The sequence below is a fragment of the Manacus candei genome, unplaced genomic scaffold (assembly GCF_025592945.1).
Source record: "Manacus candei isolate 608988 ecotype Guabito, Panama unplaced genomic scaffold, ASM2559294v1 h1tg000028l, whole genome shotgun sequence".
Taxonomy (NCBI): Eukaryota; Metazoa; Chordata; class Aves; order Passeriformes; family Pipridae; genus Manacus; species Manacus candei.
In genome coordinates, this window is record NW_026138076.1 from 33,433,674 (window position 1) to 33,451,204 (window position 17,531).

The 17,531-nt window shown below is 45.2% G+C and overlaps 1 protein-coding gene and 1 long non-coding RNA gene across 7 annotated transcripts in view; both read left to right on the forward strand.

The window, feature by feature from the left end:
* The first annotated feature begins 3,275 nt into the window (after positions 1 to 3,275).
* Positions 3,276 to 8,701, forward strand: LOC127472376 (uncharacterized). Of its 2 annotated transcripts, none has more exons than XR_007904990.1 (4): positions 3,276 to 3,890; positions 5,342 to 5,401; positions 8,447 to 8,533; positions 8,582 to 8,701. It is a non-coding gene; the product is annotated as an uncharacterized LOC127472376 (long non-coding RNA). The 2 variants fall into 2 exon arrangements; XR_007904991.1 differs by lacking the exon at positions 3,276 to 3,890 and adding an exon at positions 4,681 to 4,700.
* Positions 8,702 to 11,328: 2,627 nt separating this feature from the next.
* PPP3CA (protein phosphatase 3 catalytic subunit alpha) overlaps positions 11,329 to 17,531 on the forward strand; it is a 185,241-nt gene continuing 179,038 nt past the window's right edge. For all 5 annotated transcript variants that reach the window (XM_051790497.1, XM_051790500.1, XM_051790498.1 and 2 more), the window contains exon 1: positions 11,329 to 11,947. In XM_051790497.1, the coding sequence (XP_051646457.1) occupies positions 11,890 to 11,947 (58 nt within the window). In that variant the 5' untranslated portion in view covers positions 11,329 to 11,889. The remainder of the gene's footprint in view (positions 11,948 to 17,531) is intronic.

A 17,531-nucleotide genomic window follows, 5' to 3' on the forward strand; every position in this document is an offset into this window, starting at 1 on the left:
AGGCAGAAGGTCTGGTTCCCATATTTTACACGCATCTATATTTTATCTGTGGCCATGCTTTCCACCCTAATTATATGGTATTGGAAGCATCCATTTGTCCTGTTTCTTTTCAGTGAAAACCACTTTTTTTTTCCAACTGACCTCATGGCTAAAAGAAATTGGAGTAAGAATAAAAAGTGACAGCTCAAGCGAAGTCTGGACAGGACAGAGGCAAAAGGAAAGCATTTTAGTGAAGTGATGGAGATCAGGTCATCTCCCATCTGCTAGACCACGCTTAATTATATATCTGCATAGCAGCAATCACTTTCCTCTATCTTATCTCCTGCCCCTTTCTCTTCATGTAAGCTTCATTGCTAAAATAGGTGGATACATAGATGAAATGACGTGACACTCTTATCCCAGCTGGGGGGAACATGACACAAGCACATGCTAGCACTCTCTGTGACTTTTGTGTTTGGCACCAGTCACAGTGTCAGGGCTGCTCCCAGCCTTCAAGTATCCAGGGACTGATGTATTGTAATGGCATCCAGATCCTCCACTGGTATAGTTGTCATCAGCCTTCTGCCAGCAGATATATTTAAGTGCAAAACTCCTGAGAATCTGGCCGAGCATGCGTATCCTGGGCTACTCAGTTTTGGGAGTCTCACCAATCCCACTCTGAGGTCAGGATAAGCACTTGTTAATTTTTAACTCACAGCAAATGTATTTTTGCAGATATTAGATTAATTCACTACTGAGCAAAAGGCCAGCACTGTAGTACTTAAATGTCATTTATGCCTTATCTGAAGATTTTAATGGGACTTATTTGGTATATGATCTTGGCCTGGCCTTGGCACGAGGGCTATTTTCACCCGAAATGAACTACTGAGGGGCTGACAACATCCTTTGGAAGACAACCAGCAAAAAGTCATTACTCTTGGGATAGCTGTGAACTCTAGGAGAGTTAGAGAAATATTTCCTTCTTAGGCAGAAAGCAGTGTCATATAAAGAAACAAACACAAGCCCTGGGCTTATTGGCAAACTACAAAAGCAAGAGTAACTGCAAAATGTTTACTTACACTCAATAAGCAACATCTTCATAGTTTCGAATAATGTTAATGTCTGCTCCTTTTTTATAGTTTAAATTATTTTCACAAACCATAAAGTCAAGATGACAAAATTGTTCATCCTGTAGAGCACATCTATTTATAGAATGGATGTGTCCTGTACTAATAAGAATCATAGAATCATTTAAGTTGTAGAAAGATCATCTAGTCCAACTGTTAACCCAGCACCACCAAGCCCACCACTAAACCATGTCCCACATCTACACATCTTCTAAATACCTCCAGGGATGGTGATTCAACCACTTCCTTGGGCAGACTGTTCCAATGCTTGACAACCCTTTCAGTGAAGAAATTTTTTCCTAAGATCCAATTTAAACCTGCCCTGTTGATATTTGAGGCCATTTCCTCTTGTCCTGTCACTTGTTGACCCCACCTGGCTACAACCTCCTTTCAGGTAGTTGTAGAGAGTGACGAGTCTCCTTTCCTTCAGATTAAACAATCCCAGCTCCCTCAGATGCTCCTCATAGGACTTAATTTCCAGATCCTTTACCAGCTCCATTGCCCTTCTCTGGACATGCTCCAGCACCTCAATGTCTTTCTTGTAGTAGGGGCCGAGAAATGGACACAGTACTTGAGGCCTCACCAGTGACGATGATCAACAAGGGGATGATCACTGCCCTGGTCCTGCTGGCTGCACTGTTCCTGATACAAGCCATGATGCCATTGGCCTTCTTGGCCACTTGGGCACAGTGCTGGCTCATGTTCAGCTGCTGTCGACCAGCACCCCAGGTCCTTTTCTGATGGGCTGCTTTCCAGCCATTCTGCTCCCAGCCTGTAGCTCTGCATGGGGTGGTTGTGACCCAAGAGCAGGACCCAGCACTTCACCTTGTTGAATCTCATACAACTGGCTTCAGACCATCGATCCAACCTGTGCAGATCCCTCTGTAGAGCCTTCCTACCATCCTACAGTCCCACCCAACTTGGGGTCATCTGCAAACAGACTTGAGGGGGCACTCGATCCCCCTGTTCAGATAATTGATAAAGGTATTAAACAAGACTGGCCCAAATACGGAGACCTGGGGAACACCACTTGTGACTGGCTGCCAATTTGATTTAATTCCATTCACCACCCTTCTCTGGTCCCAGCCATCCAGCCAATCTTCTACCCAGCACAGAGTGCTGCTGTCCAAGCCATAGGCTGCCAGCTTCTCCAGGAGAATGCAGTGGGAGATAGTCAAAGGCTTTGCTAAAGTCTGGGCAGACAACATCCACAGCCTTTCTCTCATTCACTAAGTGGGTCACCTTGTCATAGAAGGAGATCAGGTTGCTCAAGCAGGACCAACCTTTCACGAACCCCTGTTGACTGAGCCTGATCTTCTGTTTGTCCCCTGGTTGTGCTGTATATGCTGTGTGATGGCACTCAGGACGATCTGCTTCATGACCTTCCCCAGCACTGAAGTCAGGCTGACAGACCTGTAGTTCCCTGTATCCTCCTTCTGACCCTTCTTGTTAATGGGCATCACGTATGATAACTTAAAGTCAGCTAGGACCTCCCCAGTTAACCAGGACAGCTGGTAAATGATTGAAAGTGGCTCCACGAGCTCTTCCCCTGGCTCCCTGAGTACTCTTGGGTGGATTCCATCTGGCCCCACAGACTTGTGCATGTCTAAGTGGTGTAGCTGGTCACTGACCATTTCCCATTGGGTTATTAGGCCTTCATTCTGCTCCCTTTTCCTATCTTCCAGCTCAGGGCTGGGTACCCACAGAACAACTGGTTAAAGACTGTAGCAGAGAAGGCATTAAGTACCTCATGACTACCTCCCAAGGGTCAGACAGGATCCTAAACAGGCCGAAGTCTGACCTGGGAAGTTCAAGGAAGCAGTTCTACTGACTCCCCTCCTTACTTCTCTGAGAATCAAAATCTCAATCATTTCATGATAGCTCTGCCCAAGGTGGCCTCCAACCATCACATCATCCATCAGTCCTTCTCTATTCAAAACCAGCAAGTCCAGTGGGACACCTTCCCTAGTGTGTTCCCTCACCAGGGGGAACAAGTGTGCTCACTGTGCCAGGAAGTTGCCCTCCATAAGCTCCAGAAGCCTCTTAGACTGATTCCCCTCTGCAGTGTTGTATTTCCAGCAGACATCTGGTAAACTGAAGTCCCCTATGAGAACAAGGGCTAGTGATCAGCAGACTTCACCCAGCTGCTTATAGAATATTTCCTCTGCCACTTCATCCTGGTTGGGTGGTCTATAACAGACTCACACCATGATCCCTGCCTTGTTGGCTTTCCCCTGATACTTGCCCATAAACACTCAGCCCTAATGTCTCTATCATTAAGCTCTAGGCAATCAAACCACTCCCTAACATACAGGGCTACCCCATCACCTCTCTGTCTTGCCTATCCCTTCTGAAGAGTTTACAGGCATCCATTGCAACACTCCAGTGGTGTGAATCATCCCACCCTGTTGCCATGATGGCAACTATGTCATAGATTCACCACAGCTTCCACCTCCTCCTGTTAGTTGCCTGTGTCATGTGCATTGCTGTAGATGCACTTCAGATGGGCTGTTGATCCCACCACCTTTTTGAGGGGTGATACCTTAATTCCTACATGACTGTTCTCAGCACTCCCACCATTTCTAACTCATCAATAACCCTTGCATCTTTGCTGCTAAGGATCCTTTAAAAGGAAAATTTATTATCCGAGTGTTTTTTAACTGTGTTCTCCAGTCCCGTGCACTTGATTGTCATAATCTAGAGCCATACCAGTCTCTGGGTAGCAGTTTTTTAGCAATTCAGAAGATTTATGTGTCTGTTGCTGTGCTGAATGCCATTCTTTGAGTAAGCACTGAAACTTTCTTTTGAGAAGTGAAGGAGGAGGAGGAAAGATTAAAGTAGATCATGTGCTTCTTCTTACATAAAATTTGAGGAGCTGATGAAAAGCAATTTGATTAAAATATGATTGAAAGGATGTTATGTGGCATGCCTGAGACTGATGTTTTTGCATGACATAGGTGCATGGGGGAGGAGAGGAAAGTTTGGTTGTTGATAATTCTGTTGGTTTTTTAAGGATATTAATACCTAATCTTGCCAGCTGCCCTGCAGGCAAGCCTTGTGAGACTGACTAGTAGGGCACTGCTACAGTGGCAGAGTCCCTTTGCAGCAGTTGGTTAAGACTGCACTGAATTTGCATCCTTGGTTGAGAATGCTTGTAGTCAATTAGAAACCTGGTTCTCCCTTACATTAGGGCTGCTCTACATCACCCTGGGAATATAAAATATATTTTAAGTGAATGTAAGTGTAACTTATAACCCTTATAAAACAGCTTTGCATCTTACAGCAGTTTAAAGCTTTAGGGTAAGTGAGAATCTGGATTTCCAATGTATAAATTATGGTCAGTCTGACTGAAAATTAATTGAAGATTTTTATATTTCGTAATGTTACCACTAAGCTAACTTGAATAAGTTATTTACATCTAATTCAATATTGCAATTGTATTCATTAGAGCTCCTTAAACTGTATGTTAATATCCAGGTTTCAGTGTTTTGCTTTGTAAATATTTGAGATTTTTACAAACATACATTCAGAGATCGTGTTGTTCTGTCCTTTTTTTCCATTCCAAAGTTCCTAGGAAAAGACATAGCACAGGAGGTCAGTATGGAAAACACTTTCTTTCCATTGTTTCTTTTCATATTCACTATGCTTCTTTAAATAATACATCACAAGACACTTTATATTTTGAGAGGTTTTGGCAACTAAATTAAAGTTTTCAGTGTTTGTTCCTTGAATATCAACTTATTGTGATTAATTCTCTCACTCTACGCACCAGTTATGGTCTGTTACCACTGAGCCCTCAGCTGGCATTGATGGCACTTGAATAAATCATTTACTCCAGGATGTGTTCCATGCATGTTACTTTTAAAGTGGCAGGGATTTACTCTATACTGTTTTCTGACCATAAAAGCAGCAAAAATAAATAATAAATCATGATATCTTTATGAAAACAAATAAGACTTACTTTTGCAAAAGCAGTTACACACATTCCTCTTTGTTCTTGTGTCTCTGTCAACAGCATTGCTCCCGAAAAAGGAGGCAGAAAAGCATCCTGGGTATTAAACATACTGAGTATCATGTCTTCAGGATCTCTTCAGCTGCTTCTGCCACTAGTAGTTTTTCATAACACACCAGAGTTAAATTAGCTATATATTAGATACTTATAATACAAAATGAACATGTATCTTGTTATTTTGCTGTTCCCATTTCTCTCAAATATTGTTCCTTTCTCTCAACAGGCATTCGTCTGTCATGATTGATGTTTGTCATAATGTACTGCACAAACATCTTTAAAAACAGTGAGCTTTCTTTCTATTCCTTTCTTAATTTATATTTTCTAGAAGATTTTAATATTCACTGGGATAACATCTTAAAGCCCTTTGCAAAATCTGTATTCTGTAGTCTCCCACTAAAAGCAACATCTAATCAACAACCAAAGTCTGCAGAATGAACTCTCTGGGAGCAAATGACTAATTCTTGATAGGAGGACTGTGGTTTTAAGTTGTTGCCAGCATCTTGAGAACAGTTCTATGCTGGAAGCTGCTCCCAAGGGTCCTGTGCACGGCTAAGGGTTGGACTCGACAATCCTTGTGGGTCCCTTCCAACACAGCATATTCTGTGATTCTTTCAGTTTCACGAAATACTGGCACAGGCAGAGCAGAGGAGGTAGCTGCTCCTCCTCACTCCACAGAGGCGCGGGGACGTGCACACCAGTAGGGGGAGATGAGGGGATGTCTTTCCACTTCTGGGAATCTTGGCACTGTTGCCTGCCTTCAGATACATCGATTTCTTCTGTAGTAAGGCATTTTCACTGCACAAACTTGCAGTGCTTAATTAAAGCAATAATTTTAAACACACTTAGGCAAATCAGTGTAGTGTTCTACTGGATACTTAAGTTGAGTTAAAGTTGTTGCTTGCACCAGAAAATTTTATAGAGACAAGCTATTCCTGCAGATCAAGTTTTAAGTCGATGCACATTTAACCACACTGTTGGGCTCTGCCTGGGCTACTGGCCCTGCAGCTGGATGCAATAGGGCAACTGGGACTGTGGCCCAGCTGTGCAGGAGCTAAAGCTTGGCCAATTTCCTCTAATAGCAGATGTGTCAGGCAACTCCACCAGTTGCTCTTGGCAGTCTGCAGTGCCATTTGGCTGTAGTTTTGCTTCTGACTCTTTTGCCTTTCATTCTTGTTTGCTTAGTCTTGATTCCTGGTTCCTGCTCCCTTTGTGTTATGCTCCTATACCTCACCTTGTCCCAGCCCTGACTTGACTTATAACAAGGACTCTTTGGTTTTCAAACTTCTGGCTCTATGACTTTCTGACTATCCTTTTCAGTTTGGGATGACTCCTTCCATCTCTGGTGTCTTGATTTATTCTTATGCTGGCTTCACTCTCTTTGTATCCAAACTTAATTCTAACCTGGTCTGCACCTTTAGACTTACTGGAGTAGTCTGATGAAAGTATGTGTGCCTCTTAAGAAATCTGAAACTGCAGTGGAAGAAACTTGATTAGCTTGCTTCTCAGCAGTATTGAAATGGGGACAGATGTGGAAGTCCCTTGCAAGATTCCTCTTGAATCTGCATGCTGTCAGGGATTACAAGCATGACTTGTGGATCACTTTTGCACCAGAGGCTTAATCTGAATGCAAATATTCATTCGCAACCTTAGATGACCACAGTTATGCTTCTTTGGTATTGAAACCTGTTGTAAGCAGGCCAGCTTTGGCAGGGGGTATAACCATTTCCAGGGCTCAAGGTTATTTTCTCTCACTTTTGTTCTTTTCTTCTACTATTTGTTGACTTTTCAAATATCAGTCAAGCTCCGTATAACTTTTCATGGCACCAGTTGTTACTGTTTTCCATGTTGATTCAGCATCTCGGAATTTTAGCTAACCTGCTTTCCATCTCCTGTATTCCAGATGCCATTGCTTACATTTTATTGCAACACAATTCATTTTGGTATCACCACTTCCACGACTCTCTGTAGAATTATCTATTTTGCTTTGCTTTCTTAACAAGGCACAGTATCATTAACAGTGTGTATAAATTCTGCTGAAAGCTTCAGAACCAAATCCACAACCTGTATAATTAGCCAAACCAAAAGCCCAACAGATGTATGCTGGTGGAAAACATGCGAAGCTCCAGAGAGGCTGATGATGCAACAGGTAAAGTGCCCGCAGTGGACACATGAAGACCACATGTGAGGAAAGGAGAGGATACATTTAGTGATGGATTATATGTCTGTGTTTTGCCATCTGAACTTTATGTCTCTTTGCAAACATAGCCAGAAAACACATGGATAATACAAAGAATTGTTACTTGCTCCAGGCCCTTTATCTATCTCCCTCTTGTGCACTGAGGCAGAATAAGAGTGAGAAAACATTTGTCAAAAAAATCCTCAGTCAGAGCCCATTGATAGTGATCTAAATTGCTATATGGTCCTCTCTATAGGCTCTCTACAATGGGGTGAATTTCCTCTCTTGGATAAGATGGAACCAAATGACATGTGGAGTACTGATAAATTATACTGGCTTTCCAAGGCTAGTATACAGCTCTTGGTATCAAATTTATTTTAGTCAAATGTAGATGAGTCTAGTTCTTTTGAAAGTTTTAGGTGCTTGTAGTCTGTGTTGTGACTGTGAGTTGTAACAGGACATTGATTCCACTCTGGAGCATCTCCTGAAAACACACTGTCAACATAGACTAGCACGTAGTGGTTTTAATCTTGTAGACAACTATGTTATAGAGAATATGGCCTAGGCAATAGACCCAGATAACGGATGTCGAGAATCCCCAGTAATTTTTACACTGAGGGGAAGTAAACTGAAACAATTACAAAGCTCTCTTAAAAGAAAAATCAGGAAAATCATCTGTTAAGGCAGCACCATTATCCAGACTAACCTCACTGCACATATTTTCCATCCAGCCATCATAGTACTCAAGAGCCCTCCCTAATTCCCCCTTACTTCCAAGATACTGTCAAACTTACATTTATTACATGTGAAGCCAGAACTTCCAGAGGCTAAAACTAATGCATGAAGAACAGATCCCTGTAGCTAGAAGAGTTTTTCTCTAATAATAATGATTAAAATTTTAAACACTATCTCTTACTATCAATACTTTAAAACACTATCTTAATTGGTTGAGTCAGTGTGCAAAAGCATGGTTACATTTCTAGAAAATAATCTTTACCTTGCTGCTGAAATAGAGTCAAGACAATCTGATTGCTAATTTTTCATGGGACTTACGGCAGTTTGGAATCCATTAGTCTGTATGTCTTCATGAAAGTCTGGCTTAAAATTACTGGCTTCTTATTGTATGGGCATTTATTCCTTCTTCCACTTCAGCTGGATGCTGCTACTTTCCAGAGCTGCTTAAAAGAATTGTCATGTCTCAGCTAAAATGGAAAAGAATTGCTCATCTGAGGCAAAGAGGTGGGTACTGACTTATTCCAGACTTGAAAAAAATTCTTTCTCCCCCAGCTCTCACAGAGCTTGTCTTCAAAATTGGTAATCAGAAGTGACTGCTCTTCAGGAGATCAGAGCTTCCAATGTATCATGCTGGGCTTCTATTCTACCAGAGGATGAAATGACTAACGATGCTACTAGGAATTAGTGATGCAAGAGGTCAAGTGTGTTAGAATTTTCGCAGAATCAACTGACTGGGTTCTTTTCATTCAAAGATATGATCTCCATGGTCTCCTCCCACTATTAAATGAGAAAAAGGAATCTAATAGGACTCAGATCCCATGAAAAAGAAATCCCTCTATGATACAGGAGTGTGAGAAAAGATGAAGGACCACTTGTGTAGATGGATTTAAAGGACAGATGTAAGTCATAAGGAATGGTTATACTACTGTTACTACTAACAGAGTTCTGAAACACAGAATATTTCTAGTGTGTCACCATTAACAGAGAACAAAGACGGTCTTTGGTGATTTCTTCCTCTCTTCCTTTCCCCTCCTCATAACAAGGATAAGGATTTTGCTCCTGAAACAAGTCATGGGGTAAAGACTGCACCACACCATGACAGAGTAGTCATGAGGTCTTATAACTGTGATCTGAATCTTGGCTGTGTCATACCTTGAAGAAGTGGCATGATACAAGGTATTTAGCAGTGATACTGACCTTTGTCTTATGAAAGCTTATCTGAAAACTCCTAAAGAAGAAATGACCTGAAAAGGGGGTTCTACCTTGGAAAGGAAGACTAAATGCATTCAACGGATGAATAATCAAGACCCTCCACAAGATAAAGTGAAAGAACTTTACCTAGCCCAGATGGCATGTTATAATTGAAAACTAGAAGCAAAGGAAAACTGTTAAAAAAAAGAAGTCCTATATAGCTTTCAGAATTAATACAGACATGCTGGAGTTATGACACCAGATGTCCTTATATAAGAAGCAACAATGACGACACTTTCTTGTTAAAAAATCAAAGCTGAAGTCTTGTTCTCTGACTAATGGGGGAGCAAGTGTAAGCTGGAGAGACCCAGTCTCTCTTACTGCAGCCTATCAAGACGAATCCAGATGACTCACGCAAACAGCCTGCAGTCACAGAAGAACAGATACAAACTGGTTGTCCATATCTCATGAAGCTGTGGCCCACAAGGTGTAGGCAATACTGGACATACTGCATTCCTGACATTGCTACTCCTTCTGTGTCCAAGCATCGAGTGCCGCTAAGCAGCGCTTCCCAGCAGTGGGGATGAAGATGGAGGTTTTTCTTCTCTCCGCATTGTTCTGTGCACTTGGTGCTTCATGAAGTATGCCTAACATATGGGGAGGTTTCTGCATACTTGTCACGGGCTTCAGGGTTTTTCTGGGCATACATAAAATACCCTTGCTTGAGCACAAGCTCTGTTTCATATTCTTGTGTTACCACTGAGATAGGAATCTCAGATGGCAACTTTATTACCCAGCTAGTTTGTGCCCCTGGGATGATAAGAGGATGGTCACAGCACACAGAGCTCACCATGGTTGTTGGAACACACTGAGAACTCATGCTGTTGTACTGAGTATCAGTCACATACAATGTCTTCCCATGTTCAGTGAAAATACCACAGACAGCCAACAAAATGTCCCCTAAAAATGTCAGGCAAATCAAAGCAGAGAATATGTGTCATAACTGCCATCTTATTTTCTTTGTGGCTTTCTAAAGCAATAGTATCTGCAAAGCGAGCAACTTGTACATCAGCCTGGAGGGAAATGGGAAGCCGGTTTAGGTGTCTGTTGATTCTTGGCTCACATACACAGAAGTTATTCAACAACAATTCTGTAAACATCCCTCTTCAAGAATAGGTGTGCCCTATTTTCGTCTTTAATTAAAACTCACAGTGTTATACTAAACCGGAACAGCTTAGCCTTATTCTGGAAATTAGTCATGAAATTAGTCAGGAACAGCTCCTCCTGAACAACTACATGTATAAACAAGCCCTAAACAATATTTATGTTGTCTGGAACCATGGGGGGGACACTGTCACAGATGCAAATTACTTTCCAATCCTCTAAGAAGAAAGACGAAGAGTTGTTTGTTGTCTTCCAACCGGGGGCGGCGAACATTTCTCACCCATGTTTGACCATTGTGTTTGCCCTTGCAGGACAATTTAAGGAGGCGGTGGTGCCGGACGGGCCCCAGCAGCAAGGCCGAGCTCTGCCCCGTTCGCCGAGCTGGCCTGCGCCAGGTGCGCCGGGCGAGATACCGAGCTGGGGGAGACGGGTGCGCTTTTCCTCCATCCGAGCCTCTTCCCCGGGGGATACATCAGCAACCCCTCGGCTGAAGGATGTTATCTAAGAAAGATTCCTTTCCGTCGCAGGCCAGCCCTGGCTGCGCGCGTGCCTGTACCTGCGTGACAGCGCTCCGGGGACGCCCCACCCCGGGGCGGGCACCCCCTGGGGGCAGGTGGGACCCGGGCGGGGCGGGGGGGCCCTGCCCGCAGGCGCGGCCCCGGGCGCGGTTCCCCGGGGAGCGGCCGCCGCCGCCGCGGGCGACAAGAGGCTCCCCCCCAAACCCCCACGGGCACGCGCGTGCGGCCCCGCTCCGCGCGGGATGCGCGGCCCCGCCGCCGGGTGCGCGCGGCGCGGGCGGGCGCGGGCGCACCTGGGCGGTGCGGCGCGCGCGGGGCGGGGCCGGCTGACAGTGAGTGGCAGCGCCGCGGCGGCCAATGGGGGCGCGCGGGAGCGGGAGCCCGGCGGGCGGGGCCGGGCGGCGCGCGGGGGCTGCGCGGCGGAGCGTTGGCAGCGGCGCGGGGCCGCGGCCGGTGTCGGAGCGAGCCGGGGGACAGACCCTGCGGGGGGCGCCGGGCAAGACACGGATCCGCATCCCGGTCCGGTGCGGCGGCGGCGGTGGTGGCGGCGGGAGGAGCCGGAGCGGCGCGCCGCGGAGGAAGGAAGCGCAGGGCTGGCCGCTGCGTGTGCAACCTGGCTGTTCCTGCTGCCCGCGTCCACTCGCGGCTTTTCCTGCCGGCGCTGCCTGACAGCCGCCCCGCCGCGGGTGTTGTCGCCGGGGTCTTTGGCGGGGGGGGGAAGAGCGAGCCGTCCTACACAGCCCGGAGGCGTGATTGAAAGCGAGCAATAATTAACTGGAGGAGGAAGAGGAGGACGGGGGTGGAGGAAGACGAAGGAGGAAGGCACCGCGCGGCAGAGCCCAGCCGAGCCAGCGAGCGGCGGCGGGACGCGGCAACTTCGGCCGCAGCGGAGGAGCCGGAGCCGTGACCGCAGCGGCGGCCCCCGTCTCAGCCCGCGCCTGCCCTGCCCGAGGGGGGAGAGCCTCGCCGCCTCCCCGGCCGCCGGACATGTCGGAGCATAAGGCCGTTGATCCCAAGTTATCGACGACGGACAGGGTGGTGAAAGGTGGGTGCTGCTCCCCGGCCGCCCTTTCGGCCGGGTCGTGCCGCTGGGGTCGCGTCCGTGCTCGCCGTCCCCGCCCCGGGCAGGTACCGCGGGGCTGCTGCCGGCGCGGCCGCTTCGAGCGGTGGGCTCGGCCCGGGGGCTTGCGCCGGGCCCCAGTGGAGGGTTTGCGGCTTCCCTCGCCTGCCCGCCCGGCGCTACATTGCAGCATTTCCCCCCCTTCCTCCCCCCCGCCGCCTCCCCCTCTCCGCCTTGAAGGCGCTGCACAGGGCTGGCGTGAGAGAGAGAGAGGGAGCCCCAGCTTCCTCCCCCGCCCCGGTGCCTGGGGGAGAGGGGGGCAGGGCTCGGCTCCCTCCCCCAGCCCGCCAGCTCCTCCGGGCATCCCCCCTTCCTCCACCTCCTCTTTCTCCGGGCTGCGCTCCGCGGAGCCCCCCCGCAGGCTGCGCCGCCGCTTGTCACTGCCGTGCTGCTCCCCGCATGGAGCGAGGATGCCTGGAAACCTCCCCGCGCCAGCAGCCGGGGCTCCGCTCCCGCACCGAGCGCCGCTGCGGGGGGACCGGCCGCGCCGCCCGGCTGCCCCGTCCCCCCGCTCCCCGCAGGGCCGCCCCCGCGGCACCCGCGGCGGGGATGCCGGGCGGGAGGGGCGGGCTGTGGGCGCGGGCCGCGGGCGCTGTGGGAGGCGGCGAAGGCTGCTTCCTCCTCCTCCTCCTCCTCCTCCTCCTCCTCCATCGCCGTCTTCTGCTGACGGCCCGGCCTGCGTGGATGTGAAGTTATCCCGCGGGCGTAGCGTGGCCGTGCTCCCGCGTGTGCCTGCAGATGTGCATGGGGGTGCTCGGCACAAACGCGCATCGGCTCCATGATTTTTGCTCTGTTCCGAAGATGTGCGTGTGCTGCCAGCCTCGGCCGTATAAACAAATTAGAGTTTGGGTTAACAACACGCTGTGCCCTGCAGTACAGACCAAGGTCTGTCTTCCTGGAGTAGTGCCTCATTTAAATTGCACTTGTGCATTTCTTAGTATGTATGAAGTGCGTGTGTATTTAGTGGTCTGGGGTTTTTTGTGTGTTTGTGGATTGGGTTCTTTTTGTTTGGTTGTTTTTTCCCTCCTTTCTGCACTGGTCACATAGCTGGATGCACTTGGCTATAGTATATTTCATCCTGTTAGGTTATAACCCGTATACCAGTACTGAGTGTTATGGTGCACAGCACAAATCCTAGGTGCAGAATGCATCTGTACACATCCCGGGAGGCAAGAAATGGAAATGGCCTTGAAATATATACACTCCTGTATTTACATGAGTGTATATAAAAATTAAGCACTCAATGTAAATATTATTTGGAAAGATGTGTTGTTTATGTTTGTGTTTATGTTTACTCTTACCTTCTTAAACCTTTTGCCCTTTTACTTCATTTTATTCTCCTCCAAAGGAAATTGTAGATCTTCAGATGGTGTAAGAAACATAAGTACAAGAAAATTTTTTTAGAATTACTTGGAAATTCACCTTTGCCTTTTAATATCTGGAATATTTACTTTTTAAATAGTTAGTTTTATATTGCGCCAAGAGTAGGCTTTAGAAGCCTGGAACTGCTATGTTTAGCTGATTCTTCTGTAGAAACAACAAATGACCATCCTGTTGGGAGGACTTCTTCATGATTATGGGATGGCTAATTTTTTTTTTTTTTAATTTCCTTGGTCTGCTGTGGTCCTAACACATGACCAAATGACCTGATCTTTGCTATGGCAGAACTTCCTTTGGCTTATGTTGGTGTTCATTCTGAGTAGGAATTATCTCAATATTTATGAAACCCTCAGTGGTTTCAGCACATCTTAATGCATTTTGCCAACAGTTGCTCTTTGCATTTTTCACACACGTAAACATCTCAAACATCTAAAAAGAGTATTTCTAAGAAAACTTAGCAGAATATATAGTTAGATATTTTCATAATGTAACTAAAACAGAAGCTGATTTTCTTAAACTGAGTTAAAGTCTTGAACAGAAAGAACAGAACATACATGCTGCTTGGGTGTTATCTCCCCTTGGTAACTGTTCTTTCGTAATGTGAGTGTTTCAGTGGAGATGTGAAGATTTGTTTAACTGGTTCAGCCCTCTATTAAATAGTGAAATCCTTTTAAGGTCTTAAAATAGCATCTGAAGACACTAGTACACAGTAAACTGATTCTTAATAGGATTATTCTTTGCTGCATCATAGGCACTTCACACTGCCTGCATATAGACAGTAAGGAAATCTACTGAGAAAATTGGTGGTAACAGAGGTAGGAAAAGATCACTTCGCTGCATCTATCCTATGGGACAGTACCTTCTTAAGATGAACAACTGAAATAGGCTTGCAAAGTTAAAGGAATCAAGTATAATTAAAAAAGGTACCTTGTAAACAGCTGTGGAAGTAGTTGGAGAGTCTTGTTTTTATAATGACAGATATTCTGACATTGCTAAAATATAACCTGATAAAACAACTTTTATGTTAGAATATCACATAAGACCTTGCTTGAAAAGGAAGTGCTTTTAATGTATACTCTAGATTAAATTTTTTCTTCTGTTTGCATGTGCGTGGGGTTTTTTTGCTTGTTTTTATTATGTTGATATTTTTGAAAAATGCTTTCTAATGTTCGTGCATGGCAGGAGATGTTTCCTTCTAAGAGTAATTCTGGGCTGGCTGGTGAAAATCCTGGCTTGGCACTGTTACGTAACAGTGGGACGGGCTTGGGGGGGGTTTACAGTTGCAGTAGCTTTGTGCAGATTGCTCGTGGCTGAGAGCTGCTTCTTTGAGGGGTTACTGTGGGTTTTTGGTTGGTGTTTGTTTTTTTTTTTTTTTTGTTTGTTTCTCATGCTTAAAATGCTCAAATATACTGAAAAGCGGGGAATTTCCATAGGCAAGGACTTCATCTCACACTTGTTTTGCTTTGCTTATTGAATTGTCTGAACTGTGCTTAAACTGATTTGACTCAAAACATGCTTTGGGGAGAGGGGAAAAAGGCTTAGGAGCCCCTCATGTTTGCAACGTCCTGGTTTCCTCCCAACCTCTGTTAGGCAGACCTGACACTGTTGTGTAATGAGCAGTGTCAAGAAGAAATTCAAGTTTGTGTATATTGTTAAGTTTTCAGAAGCAAATTAACTGTTGTTAAAATTGACAAAATCATCTATTTTGTTGAACTAGTCCAGAATTGAGTGAATCCAGAGGATGCTCTTATGGTTATGGCTTGAGAGGTACTTTTTTGATTTACCCTTGTGCTCTCCTTAAAATGGTATATATGTTGTGATGCAAATTAGACAATTCACCTTTATTCTCAGACTTTTGTGATTCTGTAGAGGAGCAACCCTTTGGTCTGTTGACTGCAAGATAAACTTGTATGTTCAGGTATTTTCAGAAGTTTGTTGGATCGAGGCTCAGGACAACATACTGATGCAGGATATGCTGACTTGATGTACTTATGAAGTTCCTTGCCTTTTTGTTAGAGGTATGATGCAGCTTTCATCTCAACAGAGCTGTCTTTAAGTTCTTGTTCTCCTTCAGGACTGAGCTACTCCTTATCCATGCTGCTTCTGACTCCTGAGGCTTGCCAGTCAGAGTGTGGGCTTGGTTATTCTTGTGAAGGTAGGAATACCTGTCCAGGAAAAACTAGACTGAGGATACTAACTCATTCCTCGTGGGTCACATAACAGCTGCCTGATGTCAACAGCTTTTGGTCACTACTGACATTGGCAAGATTTGAGCCCCACCGACACGGAAGAAAAAGCCATGTATCATGTTACTGGACGTCCTCACAGTAGTTAGTGTTGCATTACTGCCTCCTAGAAATATTGCTCTAAAGCAGAGAATCCTATGTAAAAAACTTAGAAAGTCAACTGGAGTAGTCATACAAAGAAGTGAAGTCAGTATTTCTTGGAAATCTTGCTGTTAGCAAGGACAGTGATTGGTTTTCTTTTTTGGGGCAGGTCAGCTGGTTCTGTTTTTTTCTGGGCTTTTTGTTTGTTTGTTTGTTTTGTTGTGTGTTTTTGTTTCTTAGAAGGAAAGCAGAGTTTTAATAAAATTATTCCGTCTCAGCTGTTTAGATGGACTGCAACCATGGCTTGTGAACCTTGGTGTTGGCAGTGTCCTTTCCTCTTGTACTTTGCATGCCAAGGTGTACACAGTTATACCAACAATTGATAGCATACAATAAAACTAGACACCAGTCTCTGCTGTCTCTAAATTTCAAACTGTCATTGTTAATGCTCTTCTAATGTGCAGGCTGACAGTTGTTTGTAATATTGATCGTGAACTGGCATTCATATTATGTGTTTGCCATCAGTGTTAATTTCAGATTTGTGAAAGGTAAAATTGCTGTCAATAATGGAAACTCTACACTTCATTGCTAATTCCCATTAGTCCAGGGAGACTTGTGTGTACTCGCCAAAGGTTTGTACTCCAGGCTGGAATCCAGCACTGGTGAATTGCAGAAGTCTGCAATTGCAGAGAGACAGACTCTGTGAATCAAGTTCAGCTTTTCCAGCAGAGGTGTGTCCTACAAGTGCTGGGCTGCTCTTTAGTGGTTTTTGAGTAATTGTGTGATGACTTGAATGTTGATAGTGCTGGTGAATTTCGTATATATTTTGGTGTAAATGTGAGTAAATGGTGATGTGCCTGTCTTTTGAGGATGCTGAAGATTCAGTATCTACCCAGTCTTCATGAAGAAAAGGGGAGTTACTTTGTAGCTGTAACTATTGGCATAGGAAACCGACTTCATTTTTCTTTTAGTTAATTTTTCCTTTTAGTACTTAGGAATGTACTTACTTGCTCTGAAAAAGCCTGCATCTGGTTTTAAGGAGTGTTATTAACTAGAGAATCCATCTTCAACTACACCAGAAAGGTGACACTGGTACAGTTGGGGATTATCTGCTCTCCTCCATCCACTTCTACCTTCATTTGAAGGAATGGGTGTACATCCACCTCAGCATTGGTAACTCTGTAGTTGCAGATTCCCTGGTACCTTCATGAAGCAAACTGTGTGAGAGCAGCAAACAACTGAAAATACTTGCATAGACTTGATGGTTGTTTAGGAAATAAAACAAGGTTGGTGTGTTACTTGATATTTTTTCCTATATGTAACTGCCTTGTTCTTATCTTGTGGTCAAAACTTCAGTTAATATTTGAAAGACTAGTGGATTCTGTCAACTGGATGCATCTTGGATATTGCGGTGTTGGTAGGTTTTACACCGTGTAAACTTGTATGTGTGTGTGACAGGCATATAACACTTGTGAAGGATTGCGGTGCTGAGAAACTGAAACAAAGCCAAAGTGCTTGACAACTCCGTAATAAAGCTGGTGATTTATTTTGATTTATGAACTCAACCGGGCCTCTTAGTCATCAAGATCGTTTTGTAAATAAGCCCTTTAGTGAAACAAGTCTTCTGCTATGTAAGTATAGGAGGAAAATGTGCTCACACTGAAGGGTGCCTTTCTTATGTAGCTATTGCTGCACTGCATAGTTGGTAGGCTTTTCTCATCCTCTGTGATGAGAGTGGCTTGCTGAATGTGCTGAGCCTCGGGACTGATACGAGATGAGGAACAAAATTGCCTTGTTTATGT